The sequence below is a fragment of the Oncorhynchus gorbuscha genome, linkage group LG15 (genome assembly GCF_021184085.1).
Source record: "Oncorhynchus gorbuscha isolate QuinsamMale2020 ecotype Even-year linkage group LG15, OgorEven_v1.0, whole genome shotgun sequence".
Classification (NCBI taxonomy): Eukaryota; Metazoa; Chordata; class Actinopteri; order Salmoniformes; family Salmonidae; genus Oncorhynchus; species Oncorhynchus gorbuscha.
The window spans coordinates 15372529-15394835 of record NC_060187.1 but is presented as its reverse complement, the minus strand read 5'-3'; the positions used below and the strand labels follow the sequence as shown (position 1 = coordinate 15394835).

The 22307-nt window shown below is 44.1% G+C and overlaps 1 protein-coding gene across 1 annotated transcript in view; it reads right to left on the bottom strand.

Moving 5' to 3' along the window:
- The window catches only part of ror1 (receptor tyrosine kinase-like orphan receptor 1), a 313742-nt gene that overhangs the window by 11130 nt on the left and 280305 nt on the right, over positions 1–22307 (bottom strand). The window contains exons 5-9 of the mRNA XM_046300198.1: positions 17752–17879; positions 13720–13856; positions 9757–9937; positions 8903–9148; positions 6859–7070 (exon numbers count right to left, since the gene is read on the bottom strand). Of these exons, the coding sequence (XP_046156154.1) occupies positions 6859–7070; positions 8903–9148; positions 9757–9937; positions 13720–13856; positions 17752–17879 (904 nt within the window). The remainder of the gene's footprint in view (positions 1–6858; positions 7071–8902; positions 9149–9756; positions 9938–13719; positions 13857–17751; positions 17880–22307) is intronic.

The window sequence follows — 22307 nt, the reverse complement described above, 5'->3', positions numbered from 1 at the left end:
AAGAGGGAGGAGAAGCAGAGAAGGGGAGAGAGAGAGAGGGGGAGAAGAGAGGGAGAGAGAGAAAGAGAGGGGGAGAAGCAGAGAAGGGGGAGAGAAAGGGGAGAGGGGAGAAGAGAGCAGAGAGGGGGAGAAAGAGAGGGGGAGAAAAGAGAGGGAGGGAGAGAGAGAGAAAGAGGGGGAGGGGAGAGAAAGAGAGGGGGAGAGAGAAAGAGAGGGGGGAGAGAGGGAGAGAGAAAGAGAGGGGGAAGCAGAAGGGGAGAGAGAAAGAGAGGGGAGCAGAGAGAGAGAAAGGAGAGAGAGAGAGAGAGGGGAGAAGCAGATAAAGGGGAGAGAGAAAGAGAAGCAGGGGGGAAGAGAAAGAGAGGGGGAGAGAGAAAGAGAGGGAGAGAAGAGAGAAAGGGGAGAGAGAAAGAGAGGGGAGAAGCAGATAAGAGGGGAGAGAGAAAGAGAGGGGGAGAAGCAGAGAGGGGAGAGAGAAAGAGAGGGGAGAAGCAGATAAAGGGAGAGAGAAAGAGAGGGGGAGAAGCAGAGAAAGAGGGGGGAGAGAGAAGAGAGGGGGAGAAGAGAGGGAGAGAGAAAGAGAGGGGAGAGCAGAGGGAGAGAGAGAGGGAGAGAAGCAGATAAAGAGGGGGGAGAGAAAGAGAGGGGAGAAGCAGAGAGAGAGAGAGAAAGAGAGGGGAGAAGCAGGGGAGCAGAAAGAGAGGGGAGAGAGAAAGAGAGGGGAGAGAGAGGGGGAAGAGAGGGGAGAGAGAAAGAGGGGGAGAAGCAGATAGAGGGGAGAGAGAAAGAGAGGGAGAGAGAGAGGGAGAGAGAAAGAGAGGGGAGAGCAGATAGAAGAGAGAGAAAGAGAGGGGAGAAGCAGATAGAGGAGAGAGAGATAGGGGGAGAGAGAGGGGGAGAGAAGAGAGAGAAGCAGAGGGGAGAGAGAAGAGAGAGGGAGAGAGGGAGAGAGAAAGAGAGGGGAGAAGCAGAAGAGGGAGAGGGGGAGAGAGGGAGGAGAGAGGGGAGAAGCAGAGGGGAGAGGAAGATAAGAGAGAGAAAGAGAGGAGAGAAGCAGATAGAGGGGGAGAAGAGAGGGAGAGAGAGGGGGAGAAGCAGAAAGAGAGGAGGGGAGAGAAAGAGAGGGGGAGAAGCAGAGAGAGGGGGAGAGAAAGAGAGGGGGAAGAGAAGCAGATAAAGGGGAGAGAGAAAGAGAGGGAGAGAAGCAGATAGGGGGGAGAAGCAGAGAAGAGAGGGAGAGAGAAAGAGAGGGGGAGAAGCAGATAGAGGGGGAGAGAGAAAGAGAGGGAGAGAAGCAGATAGAGGGGGAGGGAGAAAGAGAGGGGAGAAGCAGATAGAGGGGGAGGGAAAGAGAGGGGGAGAAGCAGATAGAGGGGGAGAGAGAAAGAGAGGGAGAGAAGCAGATAGAGGGGAGGGAGAAAGAGAGGGGGAGAAGCAGATAGGGCGGAGAGAAAGAGGGGGAGAAGCAGATAGAGGGGGAGAGAGAGAAGAGAAAGGGGGTAGAAGCAGATAGAGGGGGAGAGAAGCAGATAGAGGGGGAGATAGAAAGAGAGGGAGAGAAGCAGATAGAGGGGGAGAGAAAGAGGGGGAGAAGCAGATAGAGGGGGAGAGAAAGAGGGGGTTGAAGCAGATAGAGGGGGGGAGAGAAAGAGGGGGAGAAGCAGATAGAGGTGGAGAGAGAAAGAGGGGGAGAATCAGATAGAGGTGGAGAGAGAAAGAGGGGGAGAAGCAGATAGAGGTGGAGAGAGAAAGAGGGGGAGCAGATAGAGGTGGAGAGAGAAAGAGAGGGGGAGAAGCAGATAGAGGTGGAGAGAGAAAGAGGGGGAGAAGCAGATAGAGGGGAGAGAGAAAAGAGGGGGATAAGCAGATAGAGGGGGAGAGAAAGAGGGGGAGAAGCAGATAGAGGTGGAGAGAGAAAGAGGGGGGAGCAGATAGAGAGGAGAGAAGCAGATAGAGTGGGAGAGAGAAAGAGAGGGAGAGAAGCAGATAGAGGGGGAGAGAAAAAGGGGGTAGAAGCAGATAGATGGGAGAGAGAAAGAGGGGGAGAAGCAGATAGAGGGGGAGAGAAAGAGGGGGTAGAAGCAGATAGAGGGGGAGAGAAAGAGGGGGAGAAGCACATAGAGGTGGAGAGAGAAAGAGGGGGAGAAGCAGATAGAGGTGGAGAGAGAAAGAGGGGGAGAAGCAGATAGAGGGGGGAGAGAAAGAGGGGGGAGAAGCAGATAGAGGGGGAGAGAAGAGAGGGGGAGAAGCAGATAGAGGTGGAGAGAGAAAGAGGGGGAGAAGCAGATAGAGGTGAGAGAGAGAAAGAGGGGGAAGAAGCAGATAGAGCAGGAGGGGGAGAGAGGGGGGAGAAGCAGATAGAGGGGGAGAAGCAGAGGGGGAGAGGGGGAGAGAAAGAGGGGGAGAAGCAGATAGAGGGGGAGAGAAAGGGGGGGAGAAGCAGATAGAGGGGGGAGAGAAAGGGGGGAGAAGCAGATAGAGGTGGAGAGAGAAAGAGGGGGAGAAGCAGAGAGGGGGAGAGAAAGAGGGGGAGAAGCAGATAGAGGTGGAGAGAGAAAGAGGGGGAAGAAGCAGATAGAGGTGGAGAGAGAAAGAGAGGGGGAGAAGCAGATAGAGGTGGAGAGAGAAAGAGGGGGAGAAGCAGATAGAGGGGGAGAGAAAGAGGGGGAGAAGCAGATAGAGGGGGAGAGAAAGAGGGGGGAGAAGCAGATAGAGGGGGAGAGAAAGAGGGGGAGAAGCAGATAGAGGGGGGAGAGAAAGAGGGGGGAGAAGGTGTTACATGCTGAAATTTCCAGTCAACTTTATACTCATATTCAACACTCATAACTATCTTGGTATGTAGACAGACATTAAAATTTAACAGCTACCAATTGGTGCTCGTTCTAATTTTAGGCAGGAAAAGTTCCTAATACACCAGTGTGTGTGTGCGTGTGAGCAATATTGCCTGGATATGTCATAATTATCTATTAGTCTCATACTGTTTCCATTATCTCCTTTCCTCAGCTCAACTCTTCAATAAATCACTTCAGCTCCAGACAGAAAATGCATAAATATACCAACGCCAGCCCAGACTCTGGCAACACACTCCCAACACAATCTGGCAATGTGCCCCCAACACAAACAACAATAAACTGACAAGTTAGTGCATAGTTCAGAAATTGCAGGTAATCAATTTTCTCTGTAATTATTAATGTGGTATAAATGAGAGCCATTAATAACTGAAGGTGAACTTTGGTTTGAGGCATGACAGATGACTGTAATTATCAAAACAGCCGGGGACTGAATCATGAGAACTAGAGTGGAGCCAAGACCCATTGGGCACAAACTGGTTAACTCAACGTTGTTTCAACGTAATTTATCAACGTATTGTGACGTGGAATCCACATGTAAAATTCATTGGACTTGAATCAATGTAAACTGTTGTTTTCATAGTTGTTTTGAGGGTGAAATTTCAACCACAGGATTATATCATCATGGAAACAAATTTCAGCATAAAATATGTTTAATTCACAGGAGGTTGGAGGCACCTTAATTGGGAAAACGGGCTTGTGGTAATGACTGGGCCGGAATGAGTGGTTTCCATGTGTTTGATGCCATTCCATTTTCTCTGTTCCAGCCATTATTATGAGCCATCCTTCCCTCAGCAGCCTCCACTGGCTGAATTTGTACCTTTAAAACAATGTCAGATCTTCAACTTATTTCCACTATCAGAAAAAATACAATAGTCTGGGCAGCACCTCCTACTGGAGAGTTGATCTAGCTACAGCACCTCCCACTGGAGAGTTGATCTAGCTACAGCACCTCCTACTGGAGAGTTGATCTGTCTACAGCACCTCCTACTGGAGAGTTGATCTGTTTACAGCACCTCCTACTGGAGAGTTGATCTGTTTACAGCACCTCCTACTGGAGAGTTGATCTAGCTATAGCACCTCCTACTAGAGAGTTGATCTAGCTACAGCACCTCCTACTAGAGAGTTTATCTGTCTACAGCACCTCCTGCTAGAGAGTTGATCTAGCTACAGCACCTCCTACTAGAGAGTTGATCTAGCTACAGCACCTCCTACTAGAGAGTTGATCTAGCTACAGCACCTCCTACTAGAGAGTTGATCTAGCTACATCACCTCCTACTGGATAGTTGATCTAGCTACAGCACCTCCTGGAGAGTTGATCTAGATACAGCACCTCCTACTGGAGAGTTGATCTAGCTACATCACCTCCTGGAGAGTTGATCGAGCTACAGCACCTCCTACTAGAGAGTTGATCTAGCTACAGCACCTCCCACTGGAGAGTTATCTGTCTACAGCACCTCCTACTGGAGAGTTATCTGTCTACAGCACCTCCTGCTAGAGAGTTGATCTAGCTACAGCACCTCCTACTAGAGAGTTGATCTAGCTACAGCACCTCCTGCTAGAGAGTTGATCTAGCTACAGCACCTCCTACTAGCTACAGCACCTCCTACTGAAGAGTTGATCTAGCTACAGCACCTCCTACTAGAGAGTTGTTGATCTTAGAGAGTTGTACAGCACCTCCTACTAGAGAGTTGATCTAGCTACAGAGAGTTGATCTAGCTACAGCACCTCCTACTAGAGAGTTGATCTGGTACAGCACCTCCTACTAGAGAGTTGATCTAGCTACAGCACCTCCTACTAGAGTGTTGATCTAGCTATAGCACCTCCTACTAGAGAGTTGATCTAGCTACAGCTACCCTTCAGTCTCCCATCCAGGGTTTTAACCAAGCCCAGCCTGCTTAACTATGATGTTTATCGATGACTATTACCAATGTGCTATAGTGAGAATGATTGTTGAGATAGTGCCACTTAAAGACAAAATAGATTCACTGTTGCTATCGAAGTCATTCCAAAGAGAAGGTTTAACAGAGCAGATGAAATGTGACCATACTTTATCACTCATGTATCATCAATGAGACTATATAGCATTTCCAATGTCATCAACAGCTATTGTTTCAATTCAACACAGAAACACAACAAAGAATAGACAATACAACAGGCCTTGGGTTTCAAGCGGAGGTTAATTTCAAATGGAATGATATTTTGGGATATTGAATTGTGTTTGGTTGTCAGCACAACTGAATATCAGCATTTTAAAGATATTTATCTTCTTTGCCACTGACTTAGTCTGGCTTTAATTTCAGTTTGTCTTAGAATTCAGGAAACTGTCAATCCCACCTCCCTCAAACAAAAAAGTATGGAGCGAACTCCAAAACGACTCACCTTGTACATGGAGAGCAAGCCTGCCATCACACATTGGGAATCGGGGTTGTGGTCAATTACATTTCAATTCCAGTTCATTCAGAAAGTAAACCAAATTCCAATTCCAAATTTTCCTGGCTGAAAAGCATTGAAGAGAATTGGAATTTCAGTGTACTTGCTGAATTGACTTGACATTAAATGGAATGATAATTTTCATTCATTAGTGAAATGCACTACAGTAAAGAGGACTTCATAGAGCTGGGACAATAAACCAAAATTGATTGACACCGACCAAACCAACAAGGGGGTATGAAAGATTCCAGGAACTCCCAGATGAAAAATGAAATTCCTGACAGAGGCCAGTTAAGGGGGGGGTTGGGGGATGGGAGGGGAGGACTGTTTGGGGGAGTGGTTAGCAATGGAATGGTGGTGGGGGATGTGACTGTTATCAAAGGGCAACAGATGTTTTTGGTTTGGGTTTCTCCCTCCCTCCCCGGGGCCAGACCAGGCTCATCCTCGCCTCGCAGCACACCGGGCCAGGCTGTGCTGGGCGGGGCCAATGCTGTCATGAACAACAAACCCTAGGTGACCTGGAGCAAGGCCCGGTGGATAGTGGTGACATTGAGGAGGACAGGAGTGGTGGGGCAGATGTATTTAGGGATGACATAAAGACTCTGACAGTAGACACTGTGTTGTTAGTGGTTTTAGTTTTTTTACAGAAGGATACACTCTTCTAGATTCCCACAGGTCAATCTAAATCAGAGATGGCAGGGACTTTGACGGGGACCACAACACTGGCCTGTCTGACAGAGCCAGTCCCCTACAGCTGTAGATTTGATTGGCTATAACATCAGGGAGTAGACCTTTGTCTCACATCATAACACAGCCTGGATAACCTTCTAAACAGGGTGGATAGAGATATATCAGAGATAACATTATAAGAATGCAGTGTTGACTGTAATACGATCTGCAGGAGAATATGAATTAACTTATAGGCAAAATACTCATACTGTTGTCACACATTACAAAGAGCTCCAATGAGACAGAAAAGGAAGAGAGAGAAACTGTGAGAGAGAGAGAAAGACAGACAGACAGACAGACAGACAGACAGACAGACAGACAGACAGACAGACAGACAGACAGACAGACAGACAGACAGACAGACAGACAGACAGACAGACAGACAGACAGACAGACAGACAGAAAGACAGACAGAAAGACAGACACACAGACAAACAGACAGAGAGACAAACAGACAGAGAGAGACAGACAGACAGACAGACAGACAGACAGACAGACAGACAGACAGACACAGAGACAGACAGAGGAGACAGACAGACAGACAGACAGACAGACACAGACAGACAGAACAAAGACAGATAGACAGACAGACGAAGACAGACTTATAGACATGGACAGACAGACGACAGACAGACAGACAGACAGACAGACAGACAGACAGACAGACACAGACAGAGAAGACAGACAGACAGACAGACAGACAGACAGAGAGAGAGAGAGAGGGAGACAGAGAGAAACAGAGAGAGAGAGCGAGTGGGAGAGAGAGAGTGAGAGAGTGAGAGAAAGAGAGAGAGAACAAAAGAGAGATAGAACAAAAGAGAGAGAGCGAAAGAGAGGGGACTTATACCTTGGGTTTGTAGTTGGTGAGCATGGACATCTCAACGTTCTGTCCCCTGACAGGTTTGGGCTGTCTGGGGGCTGGGGGGCGAGAAGCCTTCTGGTTGTTACGACACAAACAGATGAAGAAGAAAAGGAGGGCGATGGACAGAGGGATGGCTATGCTCGGGACCAGGATGTACAGAATCTCCATGTTACTGCCCCCACGCTTCTCCTTATAATCTGGATGGGACACAGGCAATCCAAACACTGTAAATACACTGTCAATTACCAACATAATGAACTGTCACTTATTGTTAAACAGACCATAACATAACGCATAACAACTACTGTGTCTATTTGATAGGTCGCAGCACTGACTCCCAATAATAACTTAGTGTTTATGAAGCTTTATAACCCAGCCTGGCACACTGCTAACACCCTCTCTCACTATAGAAAGTGGGGTCATTAGTGTTATATAAACCCTTAAACCCCCTCTATATCTCACCACAGATAGGGTGTCATTAGTGCTATATAAACTCTTAAACCCCCTCTATATCTCACCACAGATAGGGTGACATTAGTGCTATATAAACTCTTAAACCCCCTCTATATCACCACAGATAGGGTGCTATTAGTGCTATATAAACTCTTAAACCCCCTCTATATCACCACAGATAGGGTGCTATTAGTGCTATATAAACTCTTAAACCCCCTCTATATCACCACAGATAGGGTGCTATTAGTGCTATATAAACTCTTAAACCCCTCTATATCACCACAGATAGGGTGCTATTAGTGCTATATAAACTCGTAAACCCCCTCTATATCACCACAGATAGGGTGCTATTAGTGCTATATAAACTATTAAACCCCCTCTATATCACCACAGATAGGGTGCTATTAGTGCTATATAAACTCTTAAACCCCCTCTATATCACCACAGATAGGGTGCTATTAGTGCTATATAAACTCTTAAACCCCCTCTATATCACCACAGATAGGGTGCTATTAGTGCTATATAAACTCTTAAACCCCCTCTATATCACCACAGATAGGGTGCTATTAGTGCTATATAAACTCTTAAACCCCCTCTATATCACCACAGTTAGGGTGCTATTAGTGCTATATAAACTCGTAAACCCCCTCTATATCACCACAGATAGGGTGCTATTAGTGCTATATAAACTCTTAAACCCCTCTATATCACCACAGATAGGGTGCTATTAGTGCTATATAAACTCTTAAACCCCCTCTATATCACCACAGATAGGGTGCTATTAGTGCTATATAAACTCTTAAACCCCCTCTATATCACCACAGATAGGGTGCTATTAGTGCTATATAAACTCTTAAACCCCCTCTATATCACCACAGATAGGGTGCTATTAGTGCTATATAAACTCTTAAACCCCCTCTATATCACCACAGATAGGGTGCTATTAGTGCTATTTAAACTCTTAAACCCCCTCTATATCACCACAGATAGGGTGCTATTAGTGCTATATAAACTCGTAAACCCCCTCTATATCACCACAGATAGGGTGCTATTAGTGCTATATAAACTCTTAAACCCCCTCTATATCACCACAGATAGGGTGCTATTAGTGCTATATAAACTCGTAAACCCCCTCTATATCACCACAGATAGGGTGCTATTAGTGCTATATAAACTCTTAAACCCCTCTATATCACCACAGATAGGGTGCTATTAGTGCTATATAAACTCTTAAACCCCCTCTATATCACCACAGATAGGGTGCTATTAGTGCTATATAAACTCGTAAACCCCCTCTATATCACCACAGATAGGGTGCTATTAGTGCTATATAAACTCTTAAACCCCCTCTATATCACCACAGATAGGGTGCTATTAGTGCTATATAAACTCGTAAACCCCCTCTATATCACCACAGATAGGGTGCTATTAGTGCTATATAAACTCTTAAACCCCCTCTATATCACCACAGATAGGGTGCTATTAGTGCTATATAAACTCTTAAACCCCCTCTATATCACCACAGATAGGGTGCTATTAGTGCTATATAAACTCTTAAACCCCCTCTATATCTCACCACAAACAGGGATGTCACATAGTTCCAAGCGGACCCCCTCGTCCAGCGTGAAACACCATGGTCCCTCCTGCTTGTTGCCGGGGTTACGGCAGTAGGAGTGTCCTCCGCTGAGCTCGGGGTATTGTACCGCCAGATAGGTGTGACTGTGAGGGTACTGGGAGTTCCAGGGCTGGCACTGACGACCTGACTTGGTCTTACTGACCGTCCCGCGGAAGTCTGAACCACTGCTGTTGAAACACCTGTGGTCTGGTCAAAGGGAGAAGAACACGAGAACATTGTTAGACAATTGGAATGTATAAATGAGAGCGTTTTTACTTTATTGTTGATGGGCTTCACTGTGATATGCAGATCCATGTTAACATGAAAGTATACAGGTCTGCTTTTGTTAATGGACCCTATGGGTTCTGACAGAACCTCTCCAATAGAAAATGTTGAGGTAGACAGTAAAAATAATTCAAAAGTATCTTCCTCTAGTTGATGGTGTGTGCTATGAAGATGTGTAATAGTCTGTCTGTGTATATAGTATATCATTCCATATCCATCCGAATCATGCAAACTAATAATTTGATAGAAACGGAATGTATTCAACTGAAATGTGTCTTCCACATTTAACCCAACCCCTCTGTATCAGAGAAGTACGGGGGGGGGGGCGGGGGTTCTTAATCGATATCCACGTCTTCAGCGGCTGGGAGCAAAACAACAGATTTTTCCCTTGTCAGCTCAGGGATTCGATTCAGCAACCTTTCGGTTACAGGCCCAACGCTCTAACCACCTGCCGCCCAACCCAAAGTCTATCTGCAATATTAAAGCTGATCTACCAAAATAAATCAATACAACTCAAATATAATTCTTACTCTTGTTGAAGGGCTCGACCATGGGGATCCCTATCCTCATGCAGTTGGCAGCCTCTGGGCTGGTGTGTCCCGCCAGGTCCTCACAGTTAGGTAGTTTCAGTCTCTTCAGGATGATGGGGTTGGAACGGGCGATGATGTACTCGGTCTTACACAGGTCATTCTCTAGGATCTCACACTCGTCCTTACACAGAGAGGACAGGAGGAGAGGATAGACTTGAGGGTCAAACAAATAATAAAAGCAACATAACATTTTAATAAGAAGACAGCAATGGAAATCATTCCCAGACTGTATTGTGTGTTGTTCTCCATGATTTAACAATGGAAATCAGTCTCAGACTGTATTGTCTGCTATCCTCCATGATTTAACAATGGAAATAAGTCCCAGACTGTATTGTGTGTTATCCTCCATGATTTAACAATGGAAATAAGTCCCAGAATGTATTGTGTGTTATCCTCCATGATTTAACAATGGAAATAAGTCCCAGACTGTATTGTCTGTCATCCTCCATGATTTAACAATGGAAATAAATCCCAGACTTTATTGTGTGTTATCCTCCATGATTTAACAATGGAAATAAGTCCCAGACTGTATTGTCTGTCATCCTCCATGACTTAACAATGGAAATAAATCCCAGACTGTATTGTGTGTTATCTTCCATGATTTAACAACTGAAGTTCCAGACTTGATTGTGTGCTGTACACCATGATTTAACAATGGAAATAAATCCCAGACTGTATTGTGTGTTATCTTCCATGATTTAACAACTGAAGTTCCAGACTTGATTGTGTGCTGTACACCATGATTTAACAATGGAAATCATTCCCAGATTTAATTTTGTGTTAACCTTCATGAATTAACAATGGAAATAAGTCCCAGACCTTATTGTGTGTTATCCTCTATGATTTAACAATGGAAATAAGTCCCAGACTTTATTGTGTGTTATCCTCTATGATTTAACAATGGAAGTAAGTCCCAGACTGTATTGTGTGTTATCCTCCATGATTCGAATAAGTCCCAGACTGTATTGTGTGTTATCCTCCATGATTCGAATAAGTCCCAGACTGTATTGTGTGTTATCTTCCATGATTTAACAACTGAAGTTCCAGACTTGATTGTGTGCTGTACACCATGATTTAACAATGGAAATCATTCCCAGACTTAATTTTGTGTTAACCTTCATGAATTAACAACGGAAATAAGTCCCAGACCTTATTGTGTGTTATCCTCTATGATTTAACAACGGAAATAAGTCCCAGACTGTATTGTGTGTTATCCTCCATGATTTAACAATGGAAATAAGTCTCAGACTGTATTTTGTGTTGTTCTCCATGATTTAACAATGGAAATAAGTCCCAGACTGTATTGTGTGTTTTCCTCCATGTTATCCTGAATGATTTAACAATGGAAATCAGTCTCAGACTGTATTGTCTGTTATCCTCAATGATTTAACAATATAAATAAGTCCCAGACTGTATTGTGTGTTATCCTGCATGACTTAACAATGGAAATAAGTCCCAGACTGTATTGTGTGTTATCCTCCATGATTTAACAATGGAAATATGTCCCAGACTGTATTGTCCGTTATCCTCCATGATTTAACAATGGAAATAAGTCCCAGACTGTATTGTCCGTTATCCTCCATGATTTAACAATGGAAATAAGTCCCAGACTGTATTGTGTGTTATCCTCCATGATTTAACAATGGAAATAAGTCCCAGACTGTATTGTCTGCTATCCTCCATGATTTAACAATGGAAATCATTCCCAGACTGTATTGTGTGATGTTCTCAATGATTTAACAATGGAAATCAGTCTCAGACTGTATTGTCTGTTATCTTCCATGATTTAACAATGGAAATAAGTCCCAGACTGTATTGTGTGTTATCCTCCATTATTTAACAATGGAAATAAGTCCCAGACTGTATTGTCTGTCATCCTCCATGATTTAACAATGGAAATAAGTCCCAGGCTGTATTGTGTGTTATCCTCCATGATTTAACAATGGAAATAAGTCCCAAACTTTATTGTCTGTTATCCTCCATGATGTAACAATGGAAATAAGTCCCAGACTGTATTGTCTGTCATCCTCCATGACTTAACAATGGAAATAAATCCCAGACTGTATTGTGTGTTATATTCCATGTTATCCTGCATGATTTAACAATGGAAATAAGTCCCAGACTGTATTGTGTGTTATCCTGCATGATTTAATAATGGAAATAAGTCCATTGTATTGTGTGTAATCTTCCATGTTATCCTGCATGATTTAACAATGGAAATAAGTCTCAGACTGTATTGTGTGTTATCTTCCATGTTATCCTGCATGATTTAACAATGGAAATAAGTCTCAGACTGTATTGTGTGTTATCTTCCATGTTATCCTGCATGATTTAACAATGGAAATAAGTCCCAGACTGTATTGTGTGTTATCTTCCATGTTATCCTGCATGATTTAACAATGGAAATAAGTCTCAGACTGTATTGTGTGTTATCCTCCATGATTTAACAATGGAAATAAGTCCCAGACTGTATTGTGTGTTATCCTGCATGATTTAATAATGGAAATAAGTCCATTGTATTGTGTGTAATCTTCCATGTTATCCTGCATGATTTAACAATGGAAATAAGTCTCAGACTGTATTGTGTGTTATCTTCCATGTTATCCTGCATGATTTAACAATGGAAATAAGTCTCAGACTGTATTGTGTGTTATCTTCCATGTTATCCTGCATGATTTAACAATGGAAATAAGTCCCAGACTGTATTGTCTGTCATCCTCCACGACTTAACAATGGAAATAAATCCTAGACTTTATTGTGTGTTATCCTCCATGATTTAACAATGGAAATAAGTCCCAGACTGTATTGTCTGTCATCCTCCATGACTTAACAATGGAAATAAATCCCAGACTGTATTGTGTGTTATCTTCCATGATTTAACAACTGAAGTTCCAGACTTGATTGTGTGCTGTACACCATGATTTAACAATGGAAATAAATCCCAGACTGTATTGTGTGTTATCTTCCATGATTTAACAATGAAATCAGTTCCAGACTTGATTGTGTGCTTACACCATGATTTAACAATGGAAATCATTCCCAGATTTAATTTTGTGTTAACCTTCATGAATTAACAACGGAAATAAGTCCCAGACCTTATTGTGTGTTATCCTCTATGATTTAACAATGGAAATAAGTCCCAGACTTTATTGTGTGTTATCCTCTATGATTTAACAATGGAAGTAAGTCCCAGACTGTATTTTGTGTTATCCTCCATGATTCGAATAAGTCCCAGACTGTATTGTGTGTTATCCTCCATGATTCGAATAAGTCCCAGACTGTATTGTGTGTTTTCATCCATGTTATCCTGCATGATTTAACAATGGAAATAAGTCTCCGACTGTATTGTCCGTTATCCTCCATGATTTAACAATGGAAATAAGTCCCAGACTGTATTGTGTGTTATCTTCCATGTTATCCTGCATGATTTAACAATGGAAATAAGTCTCAGACTGTATTGTGTGTTATCTTCCATGTTATCCTGCATGATTTAACAATGGAAATAAGTCCCAGACTGTATTGTGTGTTGTTCTCCATGATTTAACAATGGAAATAAGTCTCAGACTGTATTGTGTGTTGTTCTCCATGATTTAACAATGGAAATAAGTCTCCGACTGTATTGTCCGTTATCCTCCATGATTTAACAATGGAAATAAGTCCCAGACTGTATTGTGTGTTATCCTCCATGATTTTACTCATGTGCATGTGTCTTTTTCAATTTTTGCATGTGTCTTTTTTTGTCACCAGTGTGACAGTTAAAAATGGCTCCCTATTCGCTAAATAGTGCACTACTTTGACCAGGAAAAATAAGGAATAGGGTCCCATTTCAGCCACAGTCTGTGTTTAATGCTACGAGACTAGTTGGTGTAGTTATAGTCATAGTTGTGAAGCGTGTCATCATACCTTACACAGGTCCCTGGGCTTATCTGTCCCAGAGCTGCGGTCACATGTAGGGAAGGCAAAGTGGCACAGAGACGGGATGGCGAACAGGGAGCAGCGGTCTGACAGGTGGTTGGACGTTCCGATCATGGTGAAGGCGGCTGGGTGGGAAAAGTGGGAATGTGAATATATGTGTATCAGATCATGTGTGTTCCATACTGTGTAGATCATATGTGTTCCATACTGTGTAGGTCATGTGTGTTCCATACTGTGTAGGTCATGTGTGTTCCATACTGTGTTCCATACTGTGTAGGTCATGTGTGTTCCATACTGTGTAGATCATGTGTGTTCCATACTGTGTAGATCATGTGTGTTCCATACTGTGTAGGTCATGTGTGTTCCATACTGTGTAGATCATGTGTTCCATACTGTGTAGGTCATGTGTGTTCCATACTGTGTAGGTCATGTGTGTTCCATACTGTGTAGATCATGTGTGTTCCATACTGTGTAGATCATGTGTTCCATACTGTGTAGGTCATGTGTGTTCCATACTGTGTAGATCATGTGTGTTCCATACTGTGTAGATCATGTGTGTTCCATACTGTGTAGGTCATGTGTGTTCCATACTGTGTAGGTCATGTGTGTTCCATACTGTGTAGATCATGTGTTCCATACTGTGTAGGTCATGTGTGTTCCATACTGTGTAGATCATGTGTTCCATACTGTGTAGGTCATGTGTGTTCCATACTGTGTTCCATACTGTGTAGGTCATGTGTGTTCCATACTGTGTAGATCATGTGTGTTCCATACTGTGTAGATCATGTGTGTTCCATACTGTGTAGGTCATGTGTGTTCCATACTGTGTAGATCATGTGTTCCATACTGTGTAGGTCATGTGTGTTCCATACTGTGTAGATCATGTGTGTTCCATACTGTGTAGGTCATGTGTGTTCCATACTGTGTAGATCATGTGTTCCATACTGTGTAGGTCATGTGTGTTCCATACTGTGTAGAGCATGTGTGTTCCATACTGTGCGTTCCATACTGTGTATGTCATGTGTGTTCCATACTGTGTGTTCCATACTGTGTAGGTCATGTGTGTTCCATACTGTGTAGATCATGTGTGTTCCATACTGTGTAGGTCATGTGTGTTCCATACTGTGTAGGTCATGTGTGTTCCATACTGTGTAGATCATGTGTATTCCATACTGTGTGTTCCATACTGTGTAGGTCATGTGTGTTCCATACTGTGTAGGTCATGTGTGTTCCATACTGTGTAGGTCATGTGTGTTCCATACTGTGTATGTCATGTGTGTTCCATACTGTGTGTTCCATACTGTGTAGATCATGTGTGTTCCATACTGTGTAGGTCATGTGTGTTCCATACTGTGTTATATGTGTGGTCATGTGTGTTCCATACTGTGTGTTCCATACTGTGTAGATCATGTGTGTTCCATACTGTGTAGGTCATGTGTGTTCCATACTGTGTAGATCATGTGTGTTCCATACTGTGTAGGTCATGTGTGTTCCATACTGTGTAGGTCATGTGTGTTCCATACTGTGTAGGTCATGTGTGTTCCATACTGTGTGTTCCATACTGTGTAGATCATGTGTGTTCCATACTGTGTAGATCATGTGTGTTCCATACTGTGTAGATCATGTGTGTTCCATACTGTGTAGATCATGTGTGTTCCATACTGTGTAGATCATGTGTGTTCCATACTGTGTAGATCATGTGTGTTCCATACTGTGTAGGTCATGTGTGTTACATACTGTGTAGATCATGTGTGTTCCATACTGTGTAGATCATGTGTGTTCCATACTGTGTAGATCATGTGTGTTCCATACTGTGTAGATCATGTGTGTTCCATACTGTGTAGATCATGTGTGTTCCATACTGTGTAGGTCATGTGTGTTCCATACTGTGTAGGTCATGTGTGTTCCATACTGTGTTCCATACTGTGTAGGTCATGTGTGTTCCATACTGTGTAGACCATGTGTGTTCCATACTGTGTAGATCATGTGTGTTCCATACTGTGTAGATCATGTGTGTTCCATACTGTGTAGATCATGTGTATTCCATACTGTGTAGGTCATGTGTTCCATACTGTGTAGGTCATGTGTGTTCCATACTGTGTAGATCATGTGTTCCATACTGTGTAGGTCATGTGTGTTCCATACTGTGTAGATCATGTGTTCCATACTGTGTAGGTCATGTGTGTTCCATACTGTGTAGGTCATGTGTGTTCCATACTGTGTAGATCATGTGTGTTCCATACTGTGTAGATCATGTGTGTTCCATACTGTGTAGGTCATGTGTGTTCCATACTGTGTAGATCATGTGTTCCATACTGTGTAGGTCATGTGTGTTCCATACTGTGTAGATCATGTGTGTTCCATACTGTGTAGGTCATGTGTGTTCCATACTGTGTAGATCATGTGTTCCATACTGTGTAGGTCATGTGTGTTCCATACTGTGTGTTCCATACTGTGTAGGTCATGTGTGTTCCATACTGTGTAGAGCATGTGTGTTCCATACTGTGTGTTCCATACTGTGTAGGTCATGTGTGTTCCATACTGTGTAGATCATGTGTGTTCCATACTGTGTAGGTCATGTGTGTTCCATACTGTGTAGGTCATGTGTGTTCCATACTGTGTAGATCATGTGTATTCCATACTGTGTGTTCCATACTGTGTAGGTCATGTGTGTTCCATACTGTGTAGGTCATGTGTGTTACATACTGTGTAGGTCATGTGTGTTCCATACTGTGTATGTCATGTGTGTTCCATACTGTGTAGATCATGTGTGTTCCATACTGTGTAGGTCATGTGTGTTCCATACTGTGTGTTCCATACTGTGTAGGTCATGTGTGTTCCATACTGTGTGTTCCATACTGTGTAGATCATGTGTGTTCCATACTGTGTAGGTCATGTGTGTTCCATACTGTGTAGATCATGTGTGTTCCATACTGTGTAGGTCATGTGTGTTCCATACTGTGTAGGTCATGTGTGTTCCATACTGTGTAGGTCATGTGTGTTCCATACTGTGTGTTCCATACTGTGTAGATCATGTGTGTTCCATACTGTGTAGATCATGTGTGTTCCATACTGTGTAGGTCATGTGTGTTCCATACTGTGTAGATCATGTGTGTTCCATACTGTGTAGATCATGTGTGTTCCATACTGTGTAGATCATGTGTGTTCCATACTGTGTAGATCATGTGTGTTCCATACTGTGTAGGTCATGTGTGTTCCATACTGTGTAGATCATGTGTGTTCCATACTGTGTAGATCATGTGTGTTCCATACTGTGTAGGTCATGTGTGTTCCATACTGTGTAGATCATGTGTGTTCCATACTGTGTAGGTCATGTGTGTTCCATACTGTGTAGGTCATGTGTGTTCCATACTGTGTTCCATACTGTGTAGGTCATGTGTGTTCCATACTGTGTAGATCATGTGTGTTCCATACTGTGTAGATCATGTGTGTTCCATACTGTGTAGATCATGTGTGTTCCATACTGTGTAGATCATGTGTATTCCATACTGTGTAGGTCATGTGTGTTCCATATTGTGTGTTCCATACTGTGTCGGTCATGTGTGTTCCATACTGTGTTCCTTACTGTGTGTTCCATACTGTGACTTTATCATCCTGAAATCCCTCTCACCCCTCTACCAGATATCCTCTCATCCCTCATCCCTCTACCAGATATCCTCTCATCCCTCTACCAGATATCCTCTCATCATCCTCACCCACAGTAATGACAAGCTACAGACTCAACCAGGGTTGATGGGACCTAGCGCACACACACGCACAAGTCTGGATTGAAAGTGTCTGGTTAGATTTACACAGACTACCAAATCTGGAGCATGACCCTTATCCCTGTACTCCATGTCTGATTAAAATCAGAACTCAGGGATTAAAGGGAAGCACAAACACACACGCACGCACGCACACGCACGCACACACACACACACACACACACACACACACACACACACACACACACACACACACACACACACACACACACACACAGGCAGGCAGGCAGCATACCTGTGATCTGGGTCTCAATCTCACCCTGCATCTGCAGAGAGTCAACGAAGATGCTGCGGTTTCCTATGAAGCGAGAACAGGCCACTCCCCTGTACGGTTGGCAGAACCCGTCCTCATCAAAATCATCACTGACAATATAGGTGGAGAGGGAGGGAGAAAGAGAGTGAGAGAGAGAGAGAGAGAGAGAGAGAGAGAGAGAGAGAGAGAGAGAGAGAGAAAGAGAGAGTATACATTATAATTATGACCACTAGAGGGCACCACACATTAAACTATAACAGGGATGTGGCAGAAACACTCTCTCTCTCTCTCTCATTGTACTTCTCTTCATAGTGGAACAGAGTAGATTTCAGTCCTGTTCAAACATCTATCTAAGTTTCCAGTGTGCCTACTGAGAGAGCATAATATCCTTCCCAGAGTAGTGATTTTATTTTATTTTATTAGGATATCTTTTAGTCCTCATTTGGACTAATCTTCCAAGAGTCCATTAACACTAAAATACAATTTATAATACGATCACATTTTCACATATAACACACTGTTACAAACAGACATAATACATTGACATATTGACCAGATAAAACATCTACCATAGTCCAGCACAACTTTCCTATGTATTGTATTTAAATGGTTTTAAAGTGTTATTTTAATTTCTATATTGAAAGGTTTCTGGTTTACTCAGATAAATGATTTCATTTCTTTATTGCTCTAAATCGAACTGATATTTCGCCTATTTCTCTTTTCTGTCTGGATAACACATAAATGGTGGACAGTCTATTCCTAGTTCAACTGTCAACTATATACAGAGTTAAAGAGTTAATGTCGGCTGTTGTTTATGGGCGAAGGATGTCTTCCTGGACTTTATAATGAAATACATGAGGAGCAGGGGCTTGGGAAATAAGCATATGTGTGTGTGTCTGTGTGTGTCTGTGTGTGTGTGTGTGTGCGTCGTGCGTGCGTGTGTGTGTGTGGACTGTTTAACTATACTTGAGAGTATACACAAGAGTAGAACACAAACAAACATTTGACCAACTGAGGACATTTTGTTAGTCCCCACAAGGTTACATGCTATTTCTAGGGGGTTTATGTTTAAGGTTAGAATTAGTGTTAAGGGTTAGAATTAGGTTTAGTGTTAGGGTAAGGAGTTAGGGATAGTTTCAGGGTTAGGTTTAAGGTTAGAATTAGTGTTAAGGGTTAGAATTAGGTTTAGTGTTAGGGTAAGGAGCTAGGGATAGTTTCAGGGTTAGGTTTAAGGTTAGGTTTTTGGGTTAAGGTTAGGGTATGAGTTGGGGTTAGGGGTTAGGGAAAATAGGATTTTGAATGGGACTGAACTTTCACAGATAAACTCACACACGATTCACACGACTCAAACGACACATGACTCACACGACTCACATGCCACATGACTCACACAACTCACACCCCTTACACGACACAAGACTCACAAGACTCACACGACTCAAAGACGTCTTCTCACTACGAGCTTATTCAGTCATGTGACTGAAGCCATGCCAGATGAAACCATTTAAGTGCATATGACATCATGAGGCACACACATAACTATTATCATATTATCACAATAAGCACCCTCTTCTTCATCCTGCTTCAAAACCACATGAACCACCCTGGAACATTATGGCTGAGTGAGGCAGATGACCTGGAACATTATGGCTGAGTGAGGCAGATGACCTGGAACATTATGGCTGAGCGAGGCAGATGACCTGGAACATTATGGCTGAGTGGGGCAGATGACCTGGAACATTATGGCTGAGTGGGGCAGATGACCTGGAACATTATGGCTGAGTGAGGCAGATGCCCTGGAACATTATGGCTGAGTGAGGCAGATGACCTGGAACATTATGGCTGAGTGGGGGCAGATGACCTGGAACATTATGGCTGAGTGAGGCAGAAGACCTGGAACATTATGGCTGAGTGAGGCAGATGACCTGGAACATTATGGCTGAGTGAGGCAGATGACCTGGAACATTATGGCTGAGTTGGGCAGATTTTCTGGAACATTATGACTGGGTGTGGGCAGATGACCTGGAACATTATGGCTGAGTGAGGCAGAAAACCTGGAACATTATGGCTGAGGGGGACAGATGACCTGGAACATTATGGCTGAGTGGGACAGATGATCTGGAACATTATGGCTGAGTGGGGGCAGGTGAGCTGGAACATTATGGCTGAGTGAGGCAGATGACCTGGAACATGATGGCTGAGTGGGGCAGATGCCATGGAACAGTATGGCTGAGTTGTGGCAGATGACCTGGAACATTATGGCTGAGTGGGACAGATGCCATGGAACATTATGGCTTAGTGGGGGCAGATGACCTGGAACATTATGGCTGAGTGAGGCAGATGACCTGGAACATTATGGCTGAGGGGGACAGATGACCTGGAACATTATGGCTGAGTGGGACAGATGACCTGGAACATTATGGCTGAGTGGGGGCAGGTGAGCTGGAACATTATGGCTGAGTGAGGCAGATGACCTGGAACATGATGGCTGAGTGGGGCAGATGCCATGGAACAGTATGGCTGAGTTGTGGCAGATGACCTGGAACATTATGGCTGAGTGGGACAGATGCCATGGAACATTATGGCTAAGTGGGACAGGTAAACTGGAACATTATGGCTGAGTGAGGCAGATGACCTGGAACATTATGGCTGAGTGAGGTCGATACCATGGAACATTATGGCTGAGTGGGGCAGAAGACCTGGAACATTATGGCTGAGTGAGGCAGATGACCTGGAACATTATGGCTGAGTGAGGCAGAAGACCTGGAACATTATGGCTGAGTGAGGCAGATGACCTGGAACATTATGGCTGAGTGAGGCAGATGACCTGGAACATTATGGCTGAGTGAGGCAGAAGACCTGGAACATTATGGCTGAGTGAGGCAGATGACCTGGAACATTATGTCTGAGTGAGGCAGATGACCTGGAACATTATGGCTGAGTGAGGTCGATACCATGGAACATTATGGCTGAGTGAGGCAGATGACCTGGAACATTATGGCTGAGTGAGGCAGATGACCTGGAACATTATGGCTGAGTGAGGCAGATGACCTGGAACATTATGGCTGAGTGAGGCAGAAGACCTGGAACATTATGGCTGAGTGAGGTAGATGACCTGGAACATTATGGCTGAGTGAGGCAGATGACCTGGAACATTATGGCTGAGTGAGGCAGAAGACCTGGAACATTATGGCTGAGTGAGGCAGATGACCTGGAACATTATGGCTGAGTGAGGCAGATGACCTGGAACATTATGGCTGAGTGGGACAGATGCCATGGAACATTATGGCTAAGTGGGACAGATAAACTGGAACATTATGGCTGAGTGAGGCAGATGACCTGGAACATTATGGCTGAGTGAGGTCGATACCATGGAACATTATGGCTGAGTGAGGCAGATGACCTGGAACATTATGGCTGAGTGAGGCAGATGACCTGGAACATTATGGCTGAGTGAGGCAGATGACCTGGAACATTATGGCTGAGTGAGGCAGATGACATGGAACATTATGGCTGAGTGAGGCAGAAGACCTGGAACATTATGGCTGAGTGAGGCAGATGACCTGGAACATTATGGCTGAGTGAGGCAGATGACCTGGAACATTATGGCTGAGTGAGGCAGAAGACCTGGAACATTATGGCTGAGTGGGGCAGAAGACCTGGAACATTATGGCTGAGTGAGGCAGATGACCTGGAACATTATGGCTGAGTGAGGCAGAAGACCTGGAACATTATGGCTGAGTGAGGCAGATGACCTGGCACATTATGGCTGAGTGAGGCAGATGACCTGGAACATTATGGCTGAGTGAGGCAGATGACCTGGAACATTATGGCTGAGTGAGGCAGATGACCTGGAACATTATGGCTGAGTGAGGCAGATGACCTGGAACATTATGGCTGAGTGAGGCAGAAGACCTGGAACATTATGGCTGAGTGAGGCAGATGACCTGGAACATTATGGCTGAGTGAGGCAGATGACCTGGAACATTATGGCTGAGTGGGGCAGATGCCCTGGAGAGGACTCATGTTACTCCAGGGGTACATACACCCCCGAGCACACACGCACACACACACACACACACACACACACACACACACACACACACACACACACACACACACACACACACACACACACACACACACACACACACACACACACACACACACACACACACACACACACAGACAGACAAACACACATATACACACACACGCACGCACACAGACAAATACACATATACACACACACTAACAGAGAACCTCTAAGGGTAACCCTATCGGTGTCTGGGTTGGGGGCTGAGTGCTGCGGGCTGTGAGTCAGGGGTCAAAGGGGTCATTAACTCTGAGGAGAGCATTAAGTCTCAGAGGCCAAGATCACCTCTCTACACTGACTTGTAACCCCTAACCCCACCACATCCCCCTGACTGCTGCAGAATGTGATTTCCAGACAGACGTATACACATGCAATGACGCAGGCACGCACACACACACACACACACACACACACACACACACACACACACACACACACACAC